The sequence below is a fragment of the Pundamilia nyererei genome, unplaced genomic scaffold (assembly GCF_000239375.1).
Source record: "Pundamilia nyererei isolate P.nyererei 1_Seehausen unplaced genomic scaffold, PunNye1.0 scaffold00002, whole genome shotgun sequence".
Classification (NCBI taxonomy): Eukaryota; Metazoa; Chordata; class Actinopteri; order Cichliformes; family Cichlidae; genus Pundamilia; species Pundamilia nyererei.
This window is the reverse complement of record NW_005187403.1, coordinates 6904003-6928166: the sequence shown is the minus strand read 5'-3', so window position 1 is coordinate 6928166 and position 24164 is coordinate 6904003. Positions and strand designations below refer to the sequence as shown.

The 24164-nt window shown below is 40.4% G+C and overlaps 1 protein-coding gene across 2 annotated transcripts; it reads right to left on the bottom strand.

Moving 5' to 3' along the window:
* LOC102192929 (lysosome membrane protein 2-like) lies at positions 1 to 23386 on the bottom strand. 2 transcript variants are annotated; one of them, XM_005720322.1, is made up of 13 exons: positions 22946 to 23386; positions 10675 to 10832; positions 8813 to 8960; positions 8426 to 8617; positions 8187 to 8278; positions 7562 to 7681; positions 4245 to 4423; positions 2216 to 2334; positions 2039 to 2112; positions 1894 to 1945; positions 853 to 1005; positions 667 to 708; positions 1 to 355 (listed from the first exon to the last, which is right to left on the bottom strand). In XM_005720322.1, exons 1-13 carry the CDS (start codon positions 23066 to 23068, stop codon positions 245 to 247), a joined length of 1563 nt encoding a protein of 520 aa, XP_005720379.1. In that variant the 5' UTR covers positions 23069 to 23386; the 3' UTR covers positions 1 to 244. The 2 variants fall into 2 exon arrangements, with proteins under 2 accessions (XP_005720379.1, XP_005720380.1); XM_005720323.1 differs by lacking the exon at positions 667 to 708 and having other exon boundaries at positions 22946 to 23385.
* Positions 23387 to 24164: the final 778 nt, after the last annotated feature.

The window sequence follows — 24164 nt, the reverse complement described above, 5'->3', positions numbered from 1 at the left end:
ACCCCTGTTTTAGAACCACCACAGAGCACACTCTTCATCTCTGCTTACTGGATGACTGTTTACAACTATTTTTACATAATTAGCAGCAGCTAGAAGAAGCCACTGTTGTGTTCTAAACACTGTTTGTCTGGGAATAGAGTTTAGCGCTCTCTAAGGAAACCTAAGAGCATATAATACAAGACATCTGAGACTAAAAACATATCCTCTTCACCTGAGCCCTCTATGACAGACCCCTTGCACATCCTCAAGCTTCCACGTTAGCCTTAGGTGTCAGACCAATGTAGGTTCCATTCTGGGGATCCTCCTTCTCTTTATCATTAACTGGAGAGTAAGCGGTGTCGTCTTCAGCGGACGACTGTAGAGGGACATTAAGGACATAAAGCAGCATTACAAACTAATCAGGTCTTATTACAATTTGTAAAGTTATACCTGTAATGGAAAGTGGTTGGTTCCCCTTAATCATGCCATCTCACAACAATTAAAAAGACAGGCAGTATTAATATGCAATGCATTAAGTGTACATTAGCAGAGTTATTTTAGGTCAGGTGAAACTGGTCTAGCTGTGCAATGAAAGATTAAATGAAAAAAGGCACTTAGGTGATAAATAATAACCAAAGTAAGACAAATGAATAAATAAAGCAGATAAAATAAAGCAGCAACACTTACAGCATAAAGAGGCTTGGTAAACACAATGCGCTTAACTTCATTCTTCCCAGGAACACACAGTGAGAAACACAAGCTCGGTGTTATTAGTGTGCAATTAAGCAACTGAATGAATTGTGCAAAAATTATGACTTATTAGGAGCAGGCAAATTGTAAGTTGTTAGGACTCAGCAAGAAGCAGTCTCATACCTTCTGTTTGCGAGCCCGGCACAGGAGGATGACAAAGACCATGAGCAGAATAACACCCAGTCCCACAATGGCGAGAGGGAAGTTGGACACCAAATTGCTAATCAGCAGAAGCTTCTTTAATCTCTCTGAAGACGCATCGTCAATTTCCACGCTCTGTTTATTCAGAGAGAGAGAGAGAGAGAGTAAAAGATCCATCAGAGGAAGAGGGGAATTCAGCTGAGCATACAGAAGATGAAGAAACCAATCAGTACTAATGCATCAAGGCTGAAAATGTGGGAAAATCTAGCCAGGCTTTGACTTTTGGGAACCAAATCTACTTTTGATTATGTTGGCCTTGTCTAAATCTCTTGAAAAGAAATCCTTTTGAGACTGGATACACAGCTGAGAGATACATGTTCAGTGGAAAACACCAAATTTGCTTGGCAATGCCTAACTTGAATCAGCTGGGCTTCTTCTTATCTTAACTGGAAATCTGCACTAGTTGCTGTAATATCACCAGAAAAACACAACTTAATTGTGTTACTAAGCACTGTGTTTAGTGCTTAATCAATGCAAAACCCATCTGTCTGTCTTTTTCTAACTGCTCAAGCAGTGTGAGGGGAGGAGTCCCGAGGGAGGAACCCATGCAGGCAAGCAAACATGCAAACTCCACACAGAAGAGCCCCAGCAGGCTGGTGGATTCTAAAACAGGACATTCTTGCTGTGAGGCCCATGTGAAAAAACACAAAGCTGTGTCTTTAGGGAGGTTATGGGGCAGGACTATTTCCTGGCTGGGAGACAGTCACTACTTGGACTCTCTGCTCATCGCACCCTTGTGCCGGTTACATTAGTTCAGAGCCAGGTCGCTTGTTTCCAGCTGTTTTCTATCTTTGCTCCAAGTCACACTCAGCTCAGTAAAGCTAAGCTGGACCGACATAATCATCTAACTCTCAGTAACACGTGTCTTTTTCAAAATGTTGACATACTGTTTAATTTCTTTATTGCACCTCATAATAAGGATCTAGGAGTTTCCTGTGTTTCAGCATGTGTAATATCACTTACCTCATTGAGGAACATTACAGGAAATACTGTTTCATTCAGGGATCTAGTGCTCCTGTTAAAAGTGCAGCAAAAAATATGGTTGGTAATCAAAAACAGCACCTACACGCATGCGTTTAAAACAACAACAGAAGTGTGTGTTACTCACGGGAATCCAGGGATTCGCTGCATCAAGATGTTCACCTGCGCTCTTTTGTGAGCGCGTACAATCACTCCAGTGGTCTGTCAGAAAATAATGTATATAAACATAGATACACTTCAGAACTCCACCACTAGGTGGCGTAGCAGTACATCTTAATGTTTGACCCTAAGCCTGAAGACTTACCGGGTTTAGGTCTAGAAAAGTTTGGTGATGCGTCCTTTCAGGTGACAGTCCTTCAATGGCAGCCACATATTTGTTATCTGCCAGGTAGAAATGAGGAAAGGAGGCAACCACTGGCGCACCTGAGAGAAGAAATGAAAAATGTTTAATAAGACTCGAGCTCCCGCACGGCTCTGCTGCAAGGCCTTCATTTCACACTAAACTGACCCAATCTAGAAAAGGAGAAAGCCTCTTCTCTTCAAAAGAAGAGAGATCAGGATCTAGATCATGTTGTCCACTGCTTGGAAGGTTAGTGGCTCGAGCCCTGGCAGCTCCCATCTGCATGCCAAGACATCCTCGGGCAAAATTTTGAACCCTGAATTGAGCGTGACTGTCTCAATGCTATATAGATACGAGGCGTGTAGTATAAAGCACTTTGAGTGCTCAAGCAGAGTAGAAAAGTCACGTGCTGTTGTTCAGATCATGTTTTATGTTTCCTATGTAAAACCTTCGAACCTCTTTCACACGACTATGGTGAATCTACACATGTTAAGCAAAGCGCCACAAAGATGACATAACTGTTGCCATTAAAGCGGCAGCACAGAAAACATTTTAATGCCCCATTTCCTTCATGTTTGAAGTCTGATCTAATCAAGGCATGACAACAATAACAAAACAGATCAAAAGGCGAAGAAGGTGGTGAGATACGATCTGACAGGGACGCAACATGTTCCTTGGGGTCCAAGAAAAACAAAAACAAACAATTAATCATTACAAATGGACAATAACCCCTGTTGTGTGAGCAATTAAAGGCGGCAGCTGATATCCAGATAAAATTTCTTGTTAGTCTTTCTGAGTTCCTTCCTTATATTGTCAATGGAGGACTTCACGTTCCTACAACATCACCTCGGTCAAACTCGCAATCTTAAAGTCGAGTGATACATTTTTGGTGGGTGGCCCAAGCAAACACAAATGGTCCAACGGTGGAAAAACCACGTGTCCCCGCAGCAGCAGCGACAAAGTCAGACAGTTATGAGAGGAGGGGGGCAGTTAGAGGTGCTGATAAAGTGGGGCAGAGGTGAGAGTTTTCCTGCTCTCCTGTTTAGCAACAGACGTTTGACAAAAACATTGGACACGCGCAGTCACCTGAGAGGCTGTTCACATGACAACTGGCAAGGTCAATGCGGGCGTGCTAACACACACACATGCTGGTATACTTATAGAGGCCTTTATTTACTGCGCTTGTTCTTTAACTCCGGGCCATAAACACGCAATCAAATTTCTCTTTATGGCTAAACAACATTCAAAAATACTTTTACCTTTGAAGTAAACTGCAGTTGTTCCATTTGTTTTAGTGGACAACGAAAATCCTTTTGAGAACGCCAATCTGTGACGTCTGTTTTAATCTTTGGCACAGTTACATTATTCTGAAGCAAAGCACGGAGTTTTTCAAATGTATCGCTTCACAACAATAAAACCTTGACGTGAGAAAAAACAGGGCTCGACGTTCACTTGCTGGAATAACTCTGTGAAACTAGTTAGAAATGGCTGCATGCTGTGACAGAAAGGTGCAGTACGGGCCATCAACTGCATTGACCATGTAAAAAAATTCCATATTTTTTACTTTAAATATGTAAAAGAAATGTTGAAACCACAAGTACTGTGATTTTACAGGATGGAGAGATGAGGCACAGCTGAGCTATGAACACTGAGGTAATGCCCGGTCATATTCAAGGGCAGAATCAGGTGACAGGGCTTACCGCCCACTCTGCTACTGGGTCAGTCATGTCAGATGACGCCTGAGGTGTGGGGAGAGCTGTGTCACATGGGTATTTTAGGGGGGTATTAGCATTACAAACAAAAGAAGGACTTTATTGATATCAGTGTAGTAGCCATTAGTATTTAATGGCTACTACATTGGACATTGAGTCTAAGCAAAGCTTTTGTGTCATTATTAAAGAAATTGGAGAAAAGAATTAAATGGGTTATGTTGGTGCTGAATCATGACCGATGCATGGAAAGTTTCTGAGAGAAACTGTGCTGCACCGATTACCTTTCCGACAAGGGCTGACTTTAAGGACGCCAGTTCCCAGGCACTCCTTTGGGGTGACGCAGAAACCCTCATTGTCCGGGTTCTCCTCTTTGCTGGCCAGGACAGAGGGTGGAGGTGTGAAGCGGTAGGCTGGGATCCCTTTCACCTCGACGTCTTTCTCAAACTCCATGTAGATGGTCCTGGAGAATAAAGCGAACAGTCACATTGCACAAAAACAATTAACTTCACTCAGAGCACAGCATTTCATAGTGACACATGACTGCTGGAACTTCTCAGCATGATCGAGTGTGAATGCTGAATACTTCAAACTAATATTTTTAAGGACTTCATAACAAGCAATGCGATCATGAGAAATGTTCTGTTATGTTATTTAAGAGAGACTGTTTGAACTAAGTAAAAAAAAAAAAGACACTGTGAAATCTTTAAATGTGTGTGTGGTTTTTTTTCCCAACATCCAAGAGAACTGAGAGCAGTTCATCCCTGCCCTGCATATCTGCAGCTTTGTCTTGTCGAGGGAATCCCAACCAGTCTTAGTGAGAACAAAGCACTCTATACAGTGTCTGCCAGCTGGTTGGGAGGGTGCAGCCCACCAATCGTGCAACAATACTGTACAGACCTTTCCCTTGACCTTCCTGGGAAAAGCCAAGTGAAAATCCTTGGCCTTATACTGCTAGGAATGAGAACTATTACAGTGTTACCATAGAAGAGCTCGACAGGGCAGTAGAAGGTCCTTAACCCATCAGCAGGACCAGTATCTGCTCCTTTGTGCAAAGAGGAACGGGTTGCTACAAAATGACCTAGATTTTGAATGTCTTTGACCAAACATCAGAAACAGACTTCATGAGGGCAGTGTAAGGGCCTGAAATCCTCTAGTGGGCCCTGCGTTCATTGCCCAGCACTGTGGAGCCTGATTAGCATTTGCCATAGCATACCAGAATTGGCAGGTCTATCACAGGAGATCTGTGCTTTTCACAGATCACAGCAGGTGGAGGCATATCCATGGAGGGACATACAGACATCTACTGACCAGGCAATGCCATTAGGTGTCGGGATGAATCCTTGGAGCCACCACTCTGGTGCAGTGGTTCCTGGGTTCTTCCTTGTGAAAGACAATGTCCGATCTCATGTGCAGAGACTATGGAGGCAGGTCTTGAAGGTTGAAGAATTTGTTACCACTGACTGGACCCCAAGCTCACCTGATCTAAATCCCACAGAAAACTTCTGTGAGATTATGTTTCCATCCTACGCACCTCAGATTGCACAGGAGGTCAGTGACGCCCAGGTTCAGATCTAGGGGGACATCCCCCAGGGCACCATCTGTCATCTCATTAGGAGCACGCCCCGATGTTGTCAGGCTACTACCAAGCAAACCTCTGAGTTGCTGCGTAGTTGCTGTACATAATTTCTTTGCTTTCATTTTTAGGGTGTCTTTAAACTCAGCGCTCTGTAGGGTTCTTGCTCGTACGTAACTTCACCAAAAATGTATTTGCGATGCAATTTTGTTTGAGTGACCACTAAATACAGAATGAAGGCTTTGAAAAAGTGTCACAGGGCTGGTTAAATTAAAATGATATGCGAGAGTCTATTATTTCTGTCATTTAATATTCGTGTATTTTTGACTTTCTTTTTTCAACATTTTTTAAATGAAATAAAACCCTCTAATGAAGTCAGTAATGATGATGAGCAAAAGGATGGTGAAGCTGGTATTCGAACAATGACACATGTTACCAATTCTTTTTCTTTGTAGCTCAGCTGCCAGTTTCTGGACCGAGAGGCCACCACCCGTTTAGCTCACAGATGGGAATTCTGCTGCTATGCAGTCCCAGATGTTCTCTTTTAACTAAACATGCGTTTTAAACACAAAGTTATGTTAAGCGAGTGACTTATACATAGGGCTGAGGATCTGTGTGAAAGGTCGTCATGTATTAATGGAGCACTTCCACTTCAAATGATTGTAGTAAGTACAATAAAGGGGGGAGGGGGCGTATTCCCTTTAGTCACAGTTACACAGACGCCATGATGACACAACCAGGCCAAGAACAAGTAGGTGAAAGTGCTTTGTAAATATTTGGTGCAGGGGTTTTTGACACACGTCCAATCAGAGTCAAAGGTGCAACCATTCCACTCTGACTTTCCAGATTGTTTCCACGCTCAACAACATGAGGAAGACGTCCGAAACAGCTTGTGCTCTCTAAAGGACAAACTCTTGCTATGAAGACTAGGGAAGCAGCACGTCTGTTTTGCAACAAACAAGGTTTGGGATTAAATTTGGTACTCGTTGCAATTCTCAGCAGTCGTCAAACTGTCTTTAAAGACATCCTGGAAATCCTGGAGGAACCATAATAAATTTCCCCAAAAGCATTAGTTGAGAACATTTCTCACAAACACTTCCAAGAGGAAATACTTGTGCTGTGCTTAGCACAAAGTAACACTTACCATCAAGCATTAAAAGCATTTTCTTTCTCTCTCTCTCTCCTTATTTTCTGTTATTCCACAATTGTCCTTGCATTCCCTCTCTCACCCTGTCCCTGATGTTCCAGACGGAAACTCTCCTAATAAGGAAGCCTTTTCATGGTGTTTTCTGGAAAATGCCACTTAAGTGTTTCAAACAGTCCTCGTGCTTTAAGCAGAAAAGTCAACAGCAAAGAGAGGTCACCCACTGAGCTGTTAGTAAGTGATCAGGATGTTAAAATAACATACCATGTGATCCACAGGCTGTGGACATTATTTCCATACTAGATGTGAAAGCCTCCACACTGGTCTGCTTGTCATGTACCAGAAATAGAACATGCAATCCCCATGTAAAATGTCCTAAATGGGACACCAAGTGTAAACAGATAGGGGCACACAGGTCCCCATGGTAACCACATTACATGTGTTTTACTGAAAAACTCTTTAATTGAAATAACACTTTATTTTTACCACATGACTAATAAAATTAACGTCAAAGCTGATGCCCTTTCCCTCCTTTGCCAGCTACAGTAATTTTTAGCTATAGCCAAGCTCCAAGAGCAGGAAAATAAAGTCAAAACTGCAGTTCCTCTAATGGCCACTTGAGGTTCTCTCCAAAAATTTGCTTTTCCCCCACAGACTTGTGATTAAAAAAAAGACCAACTTTACAGGAAAAAAAACATGGTCACAGAATGGAATTTTTTTTTAAAAAGGTCGGGTTTTGCTATGTATATAGTAGCTAAACACTAAACTAAACATTAGTACAGAAAAAATAAAAACTGGTGCACAAAACTTCGCCACAGTGGATAAAATGTGGTTGGCATACCACCAAAAGGGCTGGAGTGCACTGTGGTGATGAACCGTACCTGCACAGGTCTGGAGTAAAGATGTGAATGCGCTCATCCTTGTCAAGCAGGGGGTGGAAAGCACTTCCATCTGATCCAACGATGCTGTTGCTATAGTTAGATCTCCAGAAAGTCAACTCCCTACAAAACAACCAAAAAAGGCTTTTGGAATGTGCAGGCTTGTATTTAAAATCGAAAAAAAGAAAAGAAAAAAGAAAACAAATCTTGTTTTCAAAATAATCCCGTCCAGTGAAAACAAATTTATCGTTTTCATCTTAATAACCATAAATTGCAGTGGTACGTTTTGATGATCAAATGTGTTTTTATCTGAAAGTCACAGTTTAAAAAAAACACCCAGGAGCACAAGCGTAATTAGAGGCTCCAGGGGACCTAAGACAATAAAACTGGATAAGAAGGTTCAGTAAAGGCCATTTTTAAGGCATCAGGATATCCTGCTCTGTGCTCTGTGTTAAGGGCAAAGATCAGGATGAAGGCAGGCAGACAGTATCTCTATTACTGCCAAAAAAAGTAGAAAAAAAAAGGATTTCACAGGCTTGTTAATACAAAGGTTACCCAATAAAATTTCATCACTCTGGATGAAGACAGAGAGGGACAGTGTGTTTTCGTGAGACTGTATCAGCACTACCTTTGGCCTTTCCATGTTTCGATCCGGCCATAATCCATGTAGTTCTGCTCTCCAGTGTGGTAGATAAATTCACCGTCGTTGCTTCCATTTTTCTAAGTAAAAAAACAAACAAACATTCAAAACGTGTTTTTCAAATGTTATTTCTGGAGAAACAAAAAATCTTCAAGACTTCATGGAGGATCTGCTCTGACAACTTTCTTTTCATAGCTTTATATTACTTGTAAAGAGCTGTTACATGCCTTGTACATGAGTCCAAACACCGTCTCCACCTCAGGTTTGGTGCCAGCAACGCGAACCAGCAGAGGATCTTTGTAGCCCCAAAGCAGTTCATCCACAGTGCGTGTAGTGAACAGATCACTCTTGAGAGAGTTCATCCAGATTGAAACCATGGAGGCCTTCCAGAAACTATCTTTCACATTGTTCATGACAGCCTGGAGACAGGAACGGAAGCAGTTGTGAGGAAAAAAAATTTGAACTAATAATACGGGATAAGGTGGAAGGTGGTGGTGGACAATGAGATGGAAATGAGGACACAATAAACAATGTTCAGTAACAAAGAGAACATAAAGTCCTCTTTAACCCACTTGGATTTCCACTTTCCTCTACTTTTTCAGTTCATGACTCACCCAGGCAGGGATGTTGACAGTGGTGATGTTATCCTCAGCTGGATCACCCACAGATTTCTCCCTCAGGAACACAAAGCTTTTCGTGTTATACGCGGAGACCATTTTGCCATTTGCCACCATACTTACGTTGTCCTTGTACCTGTACTCCCTGTGCAAACGCAGGAAAAGAGTGTCATTTAAAATCCCCAAACGCAGACCACATAAACGTAGCACTGCATTTGTATTTTAGCACAACATTGCAACCATTCATCCATCCCTGCATCCATTCTCTTCCACTTATCAGGGTCGTGGAGGGTACTGGAGCCTATTGTAGCTATCATAGGGCGAGAAGCGGGGAACACCCTGGACAGGTTGCCAGTGCGACGCAGGACTAACACTTATATTCACACCTATGGGCAATTTAGAATCCCCAGTTAACCTAAGTACATTAAGTGCATGTCTTTAGACAGTGGGAGAGAGAGAGAGACCCAGAGAGAACCCACACAGATACAGGGAGAACATGCAAACTCCACATAGAAAGGCTCCAGACAGTTTGGGGAGTCAAACTCAGGACCTTCTTGCTGTGAAGCAACAGTTTTATCATTCATCGTATTGAAATTAATCAACCCAAAACTGTTAAAATGACATTCTAGGAATAGATTATCTTGATACGCAATGTTGGCTGTTGGAACGTTTCCGGTGCTTTAGCAGTTATCATCATTTAGGGGTTAATTGAGTGCAGGATTTTGATGACTAGTGATTAAAAACTAGCAACCCACACAAAAAAATAAAAAAGGCCTCCTGAAGACAAGACAAGACGAAAGTAATATATCGCAAAGAGGAAGCAGAAAAGCAGAAGGCCACATGACACAGCCTGAGGGTTATGACCTGTGGTCCAGCATTAATAAACCATGTTTATAGCCAGAAAAAATAAGCCTTTATAGAAGTGCCTAAAAATCTGAATTCAAACTGTAGCCCTGTAACTGTAACTGTAGCTGTAATTGCAAAAAGATTTACAGTCCCAGATAAGACAAACCTCTATAAACACGTTCATGGTAAGGTTACGGACTCACACAATCATTTTGAATAATACTGAATACTAGGGGTGCAACGATACACAAAATTCACGGTTAGGTTAGGTACTTTGGTGTCACGGTTCGATATTTTTTCGATATAGAAAAAAAATGTTTACACCTTTTTAATTTGTCATTTATTAAAATTATAAATATATATTTTAACTCAAAAGTACAGTTTTTAAATTTAATGTTGCTGAAACAACAAAGTAATAAAAAAAAAATCTATCTGATCAAGAAATCACTCATCTTTGGAAAAGAGAGTTTATTACAGAGAAATGGCTCTTTCCAAATTAAAAGCTATACTATACGCTTCTTCTGGGCTATATTCTCAGCAGCATATTAAACATATCAGGTCCCCATAAGGAGAATCATGTGCTAACGGCTGTCTAAATGACTCGGGTAAAGTTTGTAGCATGCGTGCTTGTTGTTTTGTCTGCTTCCACTTGTCTTTGCACTAGGATGACGTCAGTGTAAATGTGCAATCATATTCATTGTGTTCCCACTAGTGCTGTCAGCATTAATCTGAAATGACGTTAACGCCACAACACGGAAAATCTCAGTTAACGAAAAATCTCCGTTTTCAAAAATACCCGTGTACGTGTGGACGTAGCCTGAGTCAAAAAGGTATTTGTCATGTCCTCGTGGCTACATCCATCTTTTATTTACAGTCTCTACCCAGAGCACATTTACCAGATTGCGTGATTTCAGTGATTTCTTAGAAGACTTTTTTTTTACACTCACCATAAACATCTGTTTGCTAACATTCATGTCAACAAGAAGTTGACAAGTTCTGCTCCTGCTTCTCACCTGTACGTGTAGGGTCCAATCTGTTTAACTTCTGGCTTTGCCCCTGCAAGAAACTCTTTTGGATTGGTCATATTGAAGAAGTAAAACTGCATGTAGACAGGAGGGGGAGGTTTTTTCCATGAGTCAAACACGCGGCTGCCCTCTACCAACACGATCTCCTGTTGAGACATAAGAAACACTTTTTAGTTGAAAACTCATCATCATATATAATTCAAACTCACAAATATGGTTGTGAAAAGCAAATCTTTTGGGAGTAATTAATATAAAAACGCTGACTGCACATTTTACATACTGCATTAAAACATTTTTCTATTCAATATGGAGTTTGACATCATTTTTTTATGTGGTTTTCAGGTGATTTCCTGCACAAAGTGGAAACTTTTGCAACAGCCAACACATTTTGAACATGAAGTTTCCACAATGTGCTCCTAGTAAAAACAAATAGTAACAACAAATCATCCGTAGGGGGTCGTGGAGGGGAGATGCTGTCTGAGCGGCAAAAACAAGAACACTGACTGCACACATGAATGGTATGAGGGGAGGCCCTTCCACTGCTCCAATTGTTAGCGGTTGCCTGTGGCAACAGGCAGTTGGGGGAGAGCCGCTAACCGATCATGTGATGCAGAAAGCTGGATGCACACTGTTTATGCAGAACTCCAGCCTTAATGAACTGAGCCACATTCCTCAGTACTGAGCCCTTATGAGGCCCTGGAGGTGGAACACAGGCAACTATCCTGCTTCATTCTCACAGCAAACGTCATTGCCTGCGGACAACGATGCTCTGGCTGGTAGCAGGAACATTTTGAGATACTGGCAAAGAAAGAGGCAAAAAACTGAAGGCTCTGAGAGGATTAGCATTTCTTTCAAGAGAACATTAAGAGAAAATCTCACTCTGGCCTAATTGTGTCAGATTTATCTTAAAGTTAATAGCTGGAGAAATAGGTCCAGAACTGCTCGATGCTTTAGGGGAATACTCACCCCCTCTTACTCCTCCCCCCTCTTCCTCTGCGGTCCCCTCTACTTGATCAGAGACAAAGGTTTAACTGAGTGGCCAAGGACAATAAAGCTGTCACCTTAGATTGAGGAAGGGAGAGCGTGGTCTTTATGTCATCTTATTTCATGCTTTGAACAATCAATAGGGTAAACCTCCCAGCATGGCACTTAAAATACATGGAAAACAGGAACAGAAAAAACCCTCTTATCTCAGTATCTACCACTGCTTTCCTTACACCACTCCCCATATGAAAACACATGCAGCAGGTGATTACATAAATACACTTAAAGCTAGTGCTTTGATGTGCAGACATTCACATACATAGATGTGAACAACACTGGGCACAGCAAGAGGCCACGGTATTCATTAAGTCCTCCAGTCATGGTGCACAGGCTTTGTAGGCTCTAAATGGGTTTGCCTCAGTAGTGGTTAAAAGATTCAACAAAGCCAAACAAAGAACTGTAGACCAGCCCTGATATTATTTAAACCATCGAGACTATATCAAGGTCCATTTAGTTTTCTATTGTCCATAAAACCCACATGCAATCAAACTGCAGAAGTGAAGAATTATGGTTTGGCACAAACACAACCAAAGGATGGAAGTTTGACTTTGGGACAATCCTGCAACTTAAATCTTAGTATAATGATTTCAGTATATGTGTGTATACATATCTATATATTTTCTTCTGAATGGGTGGGCCAATCTGAGCAAAACTTTGCACAGTAGTGATGGGATTTCCGGCTCTTTTTAGAGAACCGGCTCTTTCGGCTTGGCTCACTAAAAAGAGCCGGCTCTTTCGGCTCTGAACCGGCTCTTCAGGTTGTTTTGTTGCTTTAATTAATTTATTAGTAACAATAATATAAAATTATGCACAAAAGGAATTACTAATGTAAAAAAAGAAAGTGGTTTTATTTATATATGTTTATATATAAATATATGCGGTGGCCCCTAGAGACAAAGCACGTACAAACTCCAAAAAGCACGTACAAACTCCAAAACACATTTCTAGCATGAACTGAACTTCCAAAACAGAGCTACCTAGATCACTTAAATTAAAAGCATGAAAGCATATGTGTATTGTTTGTGTATTTATACACAAGCATTCATATATAGTCAAATAAAAAAAAAAAAAGTTCATTTACCTGTTATTACCACACACCAAATCCGGTTCGTTGGTACTTGCTGGCTTGTGTAGCCACTAGGTAACAAACGCTCAACACTGTGCCCAGCATCCTGGAGCACTTCTGTTGTCTTTTGTACATGTTTTAGTTTTTATGTGCTTCTGAGTTTTTACGTGTTTTGGAGTTTTTACGTGTTTTGGAGTTTTTACGTGTTTTGGAGTTTGTACGTGCTTCAGGGTTTGTACGCGCTTTGTCTGTAGGGGCCACCGTAAATATACTTTTATTTATTCACTCCACATAAAATGTAATAAATAAATCATATAATACAAAAATCAACTATTCACATTTCAACTTTTAACTATTTAAATTTTCAGCTTTTTCCTTTTACAAATTTAAAGTGAAACAACACAAAACACTGCAAACGACAACACAATTAAATATAAATTAAAATATGAAAACAAAAAGAAGATGCATATTCTCTATCATATGGGCCTGCATGAATAAACTTTCTGTATCCTTTATCATCCGCAACTGAAAATAGTTGTGGATGAGTACTATACCTTTCTAATGTGCTGTTGTTATCCCTGGCTCCCTCCTGCTCAGTGTTGCCAACTCCTCAGTAAGGAAAATCGCTATTGGTTGTCCTAAAAGTCGTTAGAAGTCGCTAAATGACGTCATCGCCTAATTTGCATAATTGGTCATGCTAATCTAATTGTAACCTATGTTGTTGGAGAGAGAAATAACATCGTGGAAGAGACATAAAGTGAGTAAAAAACGTCCTAAATGCATTTAGAGTTTATTTAGAACTACAAATTAAATTTCTTTTAGCAATTATTGTTTTTTTAATGTCACAATTCCAACCCTGCTCCTTTACCCGGGCCTGGACTGGCAAACGTGACCCGAAATAAGCACTCTGGTGAAGTTACTTTGTGTGTGTGTGTGTTTATAAGTAGTTTTAAACCTTGTGATCCACAAAACAGCATATGAGTAAAAGAGTAAAAGAAGAACTGACTGCGTTACAGCACCCGCTGCTTGTTGAGAGTAAAGGCGATACACGTTTTCACGTCTTTTTTAGCGACTTTTTTTTTCTAAAAAAGTCTGAAAACTCGCTAAATATAGCGACGAAGTCGCTAAATTGGCAACACTGCTCCTGCTGTGTTCCTGTGCTACTGAGTGTAACTACCGCCCCTCCCCCCTCTTCCCAGCGTAAAGCACAAGGCTGGCACGCTGAGTGAAGCGGTAAAAAGTGCGAGCGGGTGAGAGAAAAAAAAAAAAAAAAAAAAAAAACGGCTCGTGATAAGGAGCCGGCTGCTCTAACAGCCATTTCATTCGCTACCGACCCATCACTATTGCACAGACATCATCACACATACAGCAATTACTAACATCCATGCATTTTAAATTTATATTCATAAATTAAATTTAAATCATATTTTTGTATATATTAATTAATTTCATCATCCCACTGCGAATTCAATGTTACATTCGCCGTTTACATTCGTTTCACGTGTCACGTACATAGCTTTATACTCACAAATATTTCTATCCGGGACAGAATTTTGTTTGGCTCAACACTAAATATATCGAATTAAGAATTCAAAATAAAGCAGTGATCACAGGCGTAAAGCTTAAAGGGCGACAATTCATTCCAGTAAAGCTGAAGACATTTTTGATGACCGTGCAACACGTACCTCTAAATTTTATGTAAAACTTGTGGAAGGAAGCATCGTGGTGGTGCAGAATTAAATATTTATGTTTAAATTCTTAAGTGAAAGATTTTCCCCTCACACTGCAAAGAGGTTCACGAGGTTTACATGAGTATGACTAACAAGTTGGCCACAACATTTCCCTAAGTTAATATACAAATAAGCTTATTTTACTTGCAAGTTGTGCACCTTCACCAGCTTTATTAAGCAGGTTAACATTTTCAAAATAAAACCACTAAGCAAAAGAAAGTCCAGAGACGAGACAGTAGTCAGAAACTATAGTGAAGATGGTAATGATGGTGAAATTTCCTTTCAGGAATCAGTCATTTTTCATTATCACTTCACCAGTGGGTCACTTATACTGACCCTGGTTGACTCACATATGAGCTGAGAGACTGCCAGCCAGTTTCCCAATAAATCTTTCAACCTGAAAGAGGCTTAGCACACAAAGAGAGTCTACTGCTGGGAGGGTATCCATGGGAAGAGACCCTTCATGCTGGTGCAATGTGGAAAAGGCAGTAACTTGACACAGCTGAAATATATCATATTGCCAAACTAGCAGATAACTGAGTATGTCTCCATGTGAGTTAAATGCTTGTGTCACTCCCACAGATACATTCTTCTTTCCAGTTTCCACTTAAAAATGAAACTTGATATCTTCTCCAGCCATTTTATTAACAAACATCTATCTACTTGCTTGAACAAGTGAAGAAGAATTGTTTTATGAAACATGGTGTACTTTGCAAAACTTTCATTTCTTGTTTTAACAGGACTTGATATGAATTAATGTGACCATTAAAGCCTCAACAATGATCATATATAGCAACTCCTGGGTAAATTCCAGAGTGTTCATCTGGGAAAATGCAAACATTTTCATTTTGAGCTTGAACACTTACATATGAACATGTGTTTACATAAACAATCCGGTCCAAAACCGGATTAATTAATTTTAATTTGTTTAATTTGTTTCCAAAACCCCGCAGTCAGGACATGCTATATTGTATTTAGATAGAAGCTAGCTAGCTAACTTCCTGTTAACTTATAACTCCGTTAAATGTCATAAATTCCGTTTTCATGGATGCCTGGATGTTAAACTCAATTGTTACATCTGGTAGAGCAGAACGCTGATCATTTTATTAAAGATGAAAGACTTTAGACTGTTTTTCAACTCTCAGTAATGCCATAGTGATCGTTTGATATATGGACCTGCAGCGGAGTTTAGGCCCAGACACGGCTAGTGACGTCAGACTGAACAACCGGATAAGTTATAAAAATTACTGCTCCAACCTCTGCACATATTTCATCTTACCAAACATAGTTGATTTGGACATCTACTTTATGCAAGACACAAAGACATTTTTTCAACTACTTTTTACAGACAGATTACTTCACTTTCAGTCCAGTAATGCCAGAGGGTAAGAAGCTCACTTGAGTTATGTCACCTCGATACATCTTTTATATATATATATAAATCTTGCTTTAGGTTTGTATCTGTCTTGTGTGAAACTTGTATGAAAAGCATACAGTCAAACAAACAAACAGATATTGCAGACATAAACTAAAAGGCTAATCCAAAAGAAGAAGCCACTGCTTTATGATGCTTCACCAAGTTTTTTTTGCTGCTCTTCATGTATTTATCTGCTAGCGAAAGCGAGGGCGTTGCACCTGCTTGTCTGGGTGTGGTTGTCAAGTTATGTGTCAGATAAAGGAGGTGATGATGACACTGTTGGCATCAATATTGCTGGAAATGACTGGTGCATCAGTAATTGTTTTTAGTATCAATTAATATCTGAGTAGCAACATTATGTTATGTGTGTTGACCTTGTACCTTGTTAACCAGCATACTCTGCAACTTCTCTGTTTGGAAAACATGCTTGATAGAGCACAATCACAAAACTCAGCTGATCCAAGCAGAGTTGTGCACTGTGTAAAGGAGTAACCCAAATTGTACTCTGACAATAAAACAAGAATATTTAAACTATAGTACACACTATAAGTAGGGCTGCCACGATTAGTCGACTAGTCACAATTACGTCGACTATCAAAATCGTCGATGACTGATTTAATAAGTAGGATTTAAGAGTGTAATAACGGACTGAAACAGAAGAGGGCAGCACTGCATGTACAAGGATGCCAGCTGCCGTTAAACCCCGAAGAAGAAGAAGAAGCTGTGTCCCAAGAAGCTGTGTCCCAGAATTCATAGCGCAGCCCTGCTCAGTTTCCAACAATGGCAGCAGCTACTTAGTTTTAATATTACTCTTATTATTCTTTCTGGGTCATAAAATAAACATTTAACATATTTTCAGGCGAGAATGTAGCTGTGCAAACCTCAAATATCTGCTCAGTTTATCAAGACACCACATATTTTTAAAAGCGCTCCGACGTCTGTTACCCACTAGCTCGATAGTTAGCCGGGGGCTAGGCTCACTAGAGCCCGTGAGAACACCGGACTCGGTGCAAATCGTTTTCAAACCCACCGCCGTCTTTCGCTACTCAGGTTAAACATATATAAGTCACTTAGATAACTTAAAAATGTTATTGTTTGGCTTTTTTTTGTATTTTATTTATTCCTGAGTAAATTGGTTTGGCTGAGATTAAAGTTATAGTTTTTGCACAGCTGAATAAACGTCAAGCAGACAACTGATTATCAGAAGTGTGAAATGCTCACAATATACTCCGGTGTCCTGTTATATTTTAGATAGCAAGGAGTTTATTAAACTTCACCGAAACAATCTGCAAATTCCATTAAAATTTAATAAACTATCATCTTGTCTTTATTTTTAGTTAGCACATACCTTAAACACTTAAAGCTGTAAGCTAATGATAGTTATATAAGAGCAGATGCTGCTGGTGCAATAAGCTGTACGCTGTAAGTCCAATGGATGCATGATCTGATTAGTCGACTAATCGCAAAAATAATCGGTGACTAGTCGACTATCAAAATAATCGTTTGTGGCAGCCCTAACTACAAGGCATGTAGTAGGACCCCCAGACCCCCCTCTTCAGAATAACGGTAACCAGCAACCCTCCCCCTTGTCTCTTGACCTCAATAACTTAATGGCCTGTATGTTCTTGTTTTGTTCTGGACTAGAAACTGACTGTACTTGAGTTTTACTAATGGGCATTAAAGTACCTAAACCTCTTTTAGAAAGAGCTACTGTGCAATCCACTTACATAGAGATTTTCTTAAGGCTCCAGACTTTGAGTCAAAAGTATATTTATCACTGTAACTGACGTGCTACTGATTAATATAAATGTCACATAATTGTGTTATTTAGCCACTAAAGACTATTCTGTTACAGACGACTAAAAATTCTGACAACTTTCTTGTTCAAGCGTGAAAATAATTTAATGACATTAATCAGTTCTGTGACATCTGTGATCAAAATATACTAACTGCAGAAGCTCATCTTCAGCTCATTACCTTTTTGTTTTTTTCTCCATTTTCAGAATCAGAAAGGGTTTTATTGCCAAATGTTGAGCGGGTTTACAACATTAGGAAATTGCTGCGGTGCTTCAGTGCAAACATACTGTTTCCACACCAAGCCTAACGGTCAAAGAAAATGAAAATTTTCACATCATCAATAGAAAGTCTTGCATATGGTTGTCGACCTCTAAAGTCAGCCATGAGACTGTCTGCGAAGAATAATCTGATACCTGTTATGAAGTCTTGATATGAAAACAAGCATGAAGGTGTGCCATATGAGAATACTGACTGTGGGCCAATGGGTCTTTCATGTCTGCACTATTATTAAGGAAAAGTGAACCTTTTGGGAAAGCTCCACTACTTTCCACCATCTGAAATGTTGGAAATCATCGAAATGTCTGGACCTCAGTGACTAAAGATATGATGAACATTACTACAAATGTTTTCAATGTTGGGCAGATTCTGGATCAAACATTGATCGCAAAACTGTTGCATTCAATGCACCCGTCCAATTTGATACGTTTCTGACCCATTTTTAAGCGTATGCAGCAAGACTAAGCGCTTCAGTTAGCTTTAATTAATTAAAACATTTAGAAATCAAAGACCATTGTTCAATGTACTACGAAACACAATGGCTAAAAAAACAAGAGTTAAAGGAAGTGAAAACAGTAGCTATTCTACATGTTGAGAATGCAAACTTTCTTTTGAAGATGCACAGATGGCAATGTTCTTGGCCAATACAGATTATTTTTAAAAGCATGACCTGCTAATTCTGATTTTCTTTTCTAGGAACTATGACTGGCAGCTGAATAAGCATAAATTCACTGAATAAGCATAAATTCACTGAATTCACGACGCCCTGACAGTGTGTTTATTTGTAGTTGTGTCCCTCTGACCTTTTCACCTTTGGTACTCAAGATAAACCATCTAAGAATCCTCTAAACCCACAAAACTCTTGAAATGGGATGACTTGACTGGGGTCTGTGTGGGTGACAATTTTGATGTTAACATTGCTCTAAGTATGAGTTTCCCATAAGCAACAGTAAAAAAGCATTAGGGCTACCACGATCAGTCGACTAATCACGATTACGTCGACTATCAAAATCGTCGACGTGTCGTTTGAAGCTTTGTAAGATCCCAAAAGACACAGGAATAAGTAGTAGGATTTAAGAGTGTAATAACGGACTGAAACAGAAGATGGCAGCACTGCATGTACAAGGATGCCAGCTGCCCTTAAACCCCGAAGAAGAAGAAGTAGCTCTGTCCCAGAATTCATAGCGCAGCCCAGCTCAGTTTCCAACAATGGCTGTATCCCAATTCAGGGTCTGCAGCCTTAAAGTACGCAGCCTCAACGATCCTCAAGGGCCGCGTACTCAAAGACCGCTAAGGCTGGAAGTGCGAGGCTTGTGAAATGGGACGGTCTAGCCTCCCTTGCGCTGTCCAGGTTGCCTAGCAACCATGATACTAACAACTGGAAACGTGTCATACAGCTTTGTTTGACAGAAATGAAGGAGAAAATCTTTTGTTCATTTGTTTGTTTGTTTCTACATGAGCTTTGATCATTCTCTGTAAGATTAAGGACAGCTATTGAACGGTGTATATTTTAAAGTAAAGGCTATAAAACCAAGTTAGTACAAACGTCACTAATGTCACATAACTTTGCCGACATGTGGCCAACAGTAATGTTTTAATGTTCTTCGTTATTAAACTTTTGCACATAAATAAGTGACATAATATTCAGTACTTACTTAAAGTTTACTCTTCGGGCGCCCCTCATCCGCCGTTTTTTTTCCGGCAAAATTATCCACACCCACCGCCGCGCTATGCATTCTGGGATATGTTGGGCCATGAAGTCTACACTGCCACAGCCTTAAAATTCAGGGAAATGAAGGATGCATTTCAGGGCCGCATTTCGAGCAGCCTTTGAATTGGGACAGCCTTCGGCGCGCCGCTGTGACGTAATCGGCCTTGAAATGCGTACTTTAAGGCTGCAGACCCTGAATTGGGATACAGCCAATGGCGGCAGCTAGTTAGTTTTAATATTACTCTTATTATTCTTTTGGGTCACAAAATAAACTTTTAACATATTTTTAGGCGAGACTGTAACTGTGTAAGCCTCAAATATCTGCTCAGTTTATCAAGACACCACATATTTTCAAAAGCACGCCGACGTTTTCGGAGACGTCTGTTACCCACTAGCTCAATAGCTAGCCGGGGCAAGGCTCACTAGAGCCCGTGAGAACACCGGACTCGGTGCAAATCGTTTTCAAACCCACCGCCGTCTTTCGCTACTCAGGTTAAACATACATAAGTCACTTAGATAACTTAAAAATGTTATTGTTTGGCTTTTTTTTTGTATTTTATTTGTTCCTGAGTAAATTGGTTTGGCTGAGATCAAAGTTATATTCTTTACACAGCTGAATAAACGTCAAGCAGACAACTGATTATCAGAAGTGTGAGATGCTCGAGAATATACTCCGGTGTCCTGTTATATTTTAGATAGCAAGGAGTTTATTAAACTTCACCGAAACAATCTGCAAATTTCATTAAAATTTAATAAACTATCATCTTGTATTTATTTTTAGTTAGCACTTAAAGCTGTAAGCTAATGATAGTTATAGAAGAGCAGATGCATACTGGTGCAATGAGCTGTACGCTGTAAGTCCAATGGATGCATGATCTGATTAGTCGACTAATCGCAAAAATAATCGGTGACTAGTCGACTATCAAAATAATCGTTTGTGGCAGCCCTAAAAAGCATGTACTACTCTTCCTCTCACTGATGAAATTTAATGCATCAGTAAAGCTAAAAACACAACTGAGGAACCTTCACTGCAAAGTTTGTGCAAGATACCTTTTATAATTCACAACGACTGACTTGAACAAAAAGAAAGGAACCCACAAACACAGGTGGAAAACGTCCTCTCAGCACTGACAACACATACACTGCATTTATAGAAAGTTCTATAAATAAGTAAATTAATTATGTAACACTTCCCCCCATGGATATGTCTCCCCAGACCATAACTATCCCACCACCAAACTAGAGATGCTGAATGTTCTCTGCAGCTTCTCCTCCTTCTCACATGTACTGAAGGTGAACCTGCTCTCAACTGTGGAAATCAGACAGTACCAGTGATGGACCTGCCAATTCTGGTAATGATCAGGCACCACAGTGCCAGGTGGTGAGCACAGGACCCACTAAAAGGACCCACCTTCATAAAGTCTGTTGCTGATTGTTTTGTCAGAGACAGTCACACCAGTGGCCTGCTGGTGGTCATATTGTAGGTAATCTGGCAGTGCTGAAACTGTCCCTCCTTGCACGAAGGAGCAGATACTGGTCCTGCTGATGGGTTAAGGACCTTCTAGCTTATCTAGATTCAAGCTCTCTCTCCTACAGTAACAGCCTGTCTCCTGGAATCTCCTACTCCTAATGCTCTTGAGAGTGTGCTGGGAGACACAGCAAACCTTCTGGCAATGGTACGTATTGATGAGCCATCCTGGAGGAGTTTGACTAGCTGTGCAACATCTGTAGGGTCATCATATCACCTCAAGCTACCAGTAGTGACACTGACTCTAGCCAAATGCCAAAGTAGTGAAAAAACTGTCAGAAAAGATGAGGAGCTAAATGTCTGTTTCCTCCACGTGTGAAACCATTCCTGTTTTGGAGGTTGTCTCATTGTTACCCCTCTAGTGCATCTGTTGTTAATTTCATGAACACCAAAGCAGTTGAAACTGATTAACAACCCCCTTTGCTACTTAACTGATTGCTATACTCTGACTTAAACATTTTCCTTTAACTTTTTTGACCAGCGTAAACTGTAGTTAGCATAGTTAGATTAGCTAATATCAGAACCAACTCCATGAATTCCACATTTGTCACTGCCATGACAAACAAAGTAGGAAGATTTAACATTAAAAACAGAACGCTAAAAATAATACCGGGAACTACAAAAGGTATTCATTATTATTTTTCCACATATTACTAATTGAATCTTTAATATCCCCACTAAGGGCATTAAACATCACTGGCAACAGTCGTTGATGGCCAAAGGTGGGACTGATTTTACTCGGCAAACACAAAGTAAAACTTTGTAGGCCAGTCCACAGCACATAACTAATTCTGAAGAATTACCGCCATGACGTCCATTAGCTTTGCATGGCAGTTCCATATTAGCATATTAATTGCAAGTTATCCAAACTTGCTCTATCTTACCCATTGCACTGGTGTGGGATGTTGAAACAGAGTTTACACAGCTAATATTTTAGTTTAGAGTGGCTGCGGCATCTTAACTTGTTACACTTAATTTAAAGTCAATGAAAAGTTATGTTGTTACGTTTGAGTTGACTTCTTATCTTGTGTGGACAAGAAAGTAACTTGTTTGCACAAGAGGAGTGACTTGTTGGGACAAGATATACATATCACAATATAAGAGATCAATAGGAATTTCTTTAGATCAGTCATTTCCTAGGAAGAAGTATTTATAATCATGTGTGTGCTCATGGAACAGGAACTGGGACTGAGGCTATGTAACTGTAGAGAAGAGAAAGTGCTGATTGCATAGTACAGGCTACTTAACCCATAACAGCCCATTTTTGGCCCATCCCCCTCCACCTCACGCGGCCACTCCTTCTGAGACACATAGCCCATCACTGTCTGTTTGAACAGTCGCTGAACAACTATTTTACTCTTGTTTCTATTCAGCGCAATCCACCTAGGTTTCTGATGTGGATAAATAAAACATTACTTTATTTTAATGACCAATGAAACAATGAATGCAATAAAACCAACAGGAAAAAACAGCTCATGTTGGAAAGTGTGAAGAGAATTGGAGGGTATGCAAATGAGTAAGGGTCTCACACACAGGCACACAGACAATGGCATCATTTTAGTGTTCATCATTCTCAACACTCTCCTTGTAAACAATTAGCCCATTCACAGGGGGGAAAATGCACGTCATCACTCATTCAAGCAGCTTTAAAAGGTAGAAGAATATAACGGTGTGTGTGTTTTCCCTTTACCTTTTTCAGGCGGTTGTTCATTAATGTGCGGAAAACTTTCCCTGCAAACAAGCCAATCCCAACCGCGAGCAGGACGGCGCAGGTGATCCCAACCACGTAAATGGTACACGATCTCCGTGTCATGTTGGCAAGTGGCAGGAAGAGAGAGATGCGAGCGGGACTCTTGAAGGATGAATGGATGGACACTTTAATGTCCCCACGTTTCCCCACTGCAGACACAGAATTTTTTCCCCTCTTTGGCTTACTGAAAAAAGTTGCAGAAAAGTTTCTTCACGGCTATATCTCAAAGGTGCTGAGTGTTTAGTTTTCCAAAATTACAGAGAGCTGCGAGGAAGTTTTTTGTGACTTGCTGGTGATAGTGAAAGTTTTATTTATTGACTACCACGAGGTCCCCATTCCTCTCAGTCGGTCTGAAGCGGCGACCTTAAAATAAAACATGTGCCACGAGTATTTGTAGCAGGCTGTAAAAACTCTCCCTCCCTCCTCACGAGGGAGCGCCGATTGGTTGATACGGTTTACGAGCCAGCAAGGGTGTGTGCGCGGGCGTGCGCCCCGTGAACGCACCACCACATGCTGAGCAACCCTAAACGTATCACTGTTAGCGCAACTGCTCCAACACTGAAACGCGGTTTCACTCTATGTGACTGAAGGTGGTTACGTTTCTCGTTATGTGTAATCTGAGCGCTATCTGTGACACCAGAAAAGTGGTGAGTCAATAAGTCGTCCACTTTCTCGTGCTCTGATTCAAAAAGCTCAGAGCCAGACGGATATCATTTCACTCATATACACGCGCAACACTTCCGGCTACTGCTTTATGTCAAAAGCCCTTCACCTTGCTCAAGGGCAGATAAGGTAGTAGTTTCCGCAGTGAGCTAGAAGTGGTTAACCCAAATAAATTTGTTTCTATTTAATTAAACCGTGAGCTAAAGGCTGCTGGACTACTTTCCATAAACATGCCTTACTTACCACTACAGTTGTGGGAAGACAGCCTAACTACAGGCTGAGGCAAAAATTAAACTAAAATGGATAGCTTTTTTTTCATTATCTAGGTGACTTTTTAAGCCAATGCTTGCTTGGACTTATTTTTCTTATGTTACGATATCTCAAGGATTAAATGAGTAATTGAACTTTTTTACACTGACAAAAAGGGGAATTCCACTGGTCTGGCCTACAGAGCAAAGTAGGTTGCTCTTAAAAGTTGTTAAGAATAAAAGCTTGC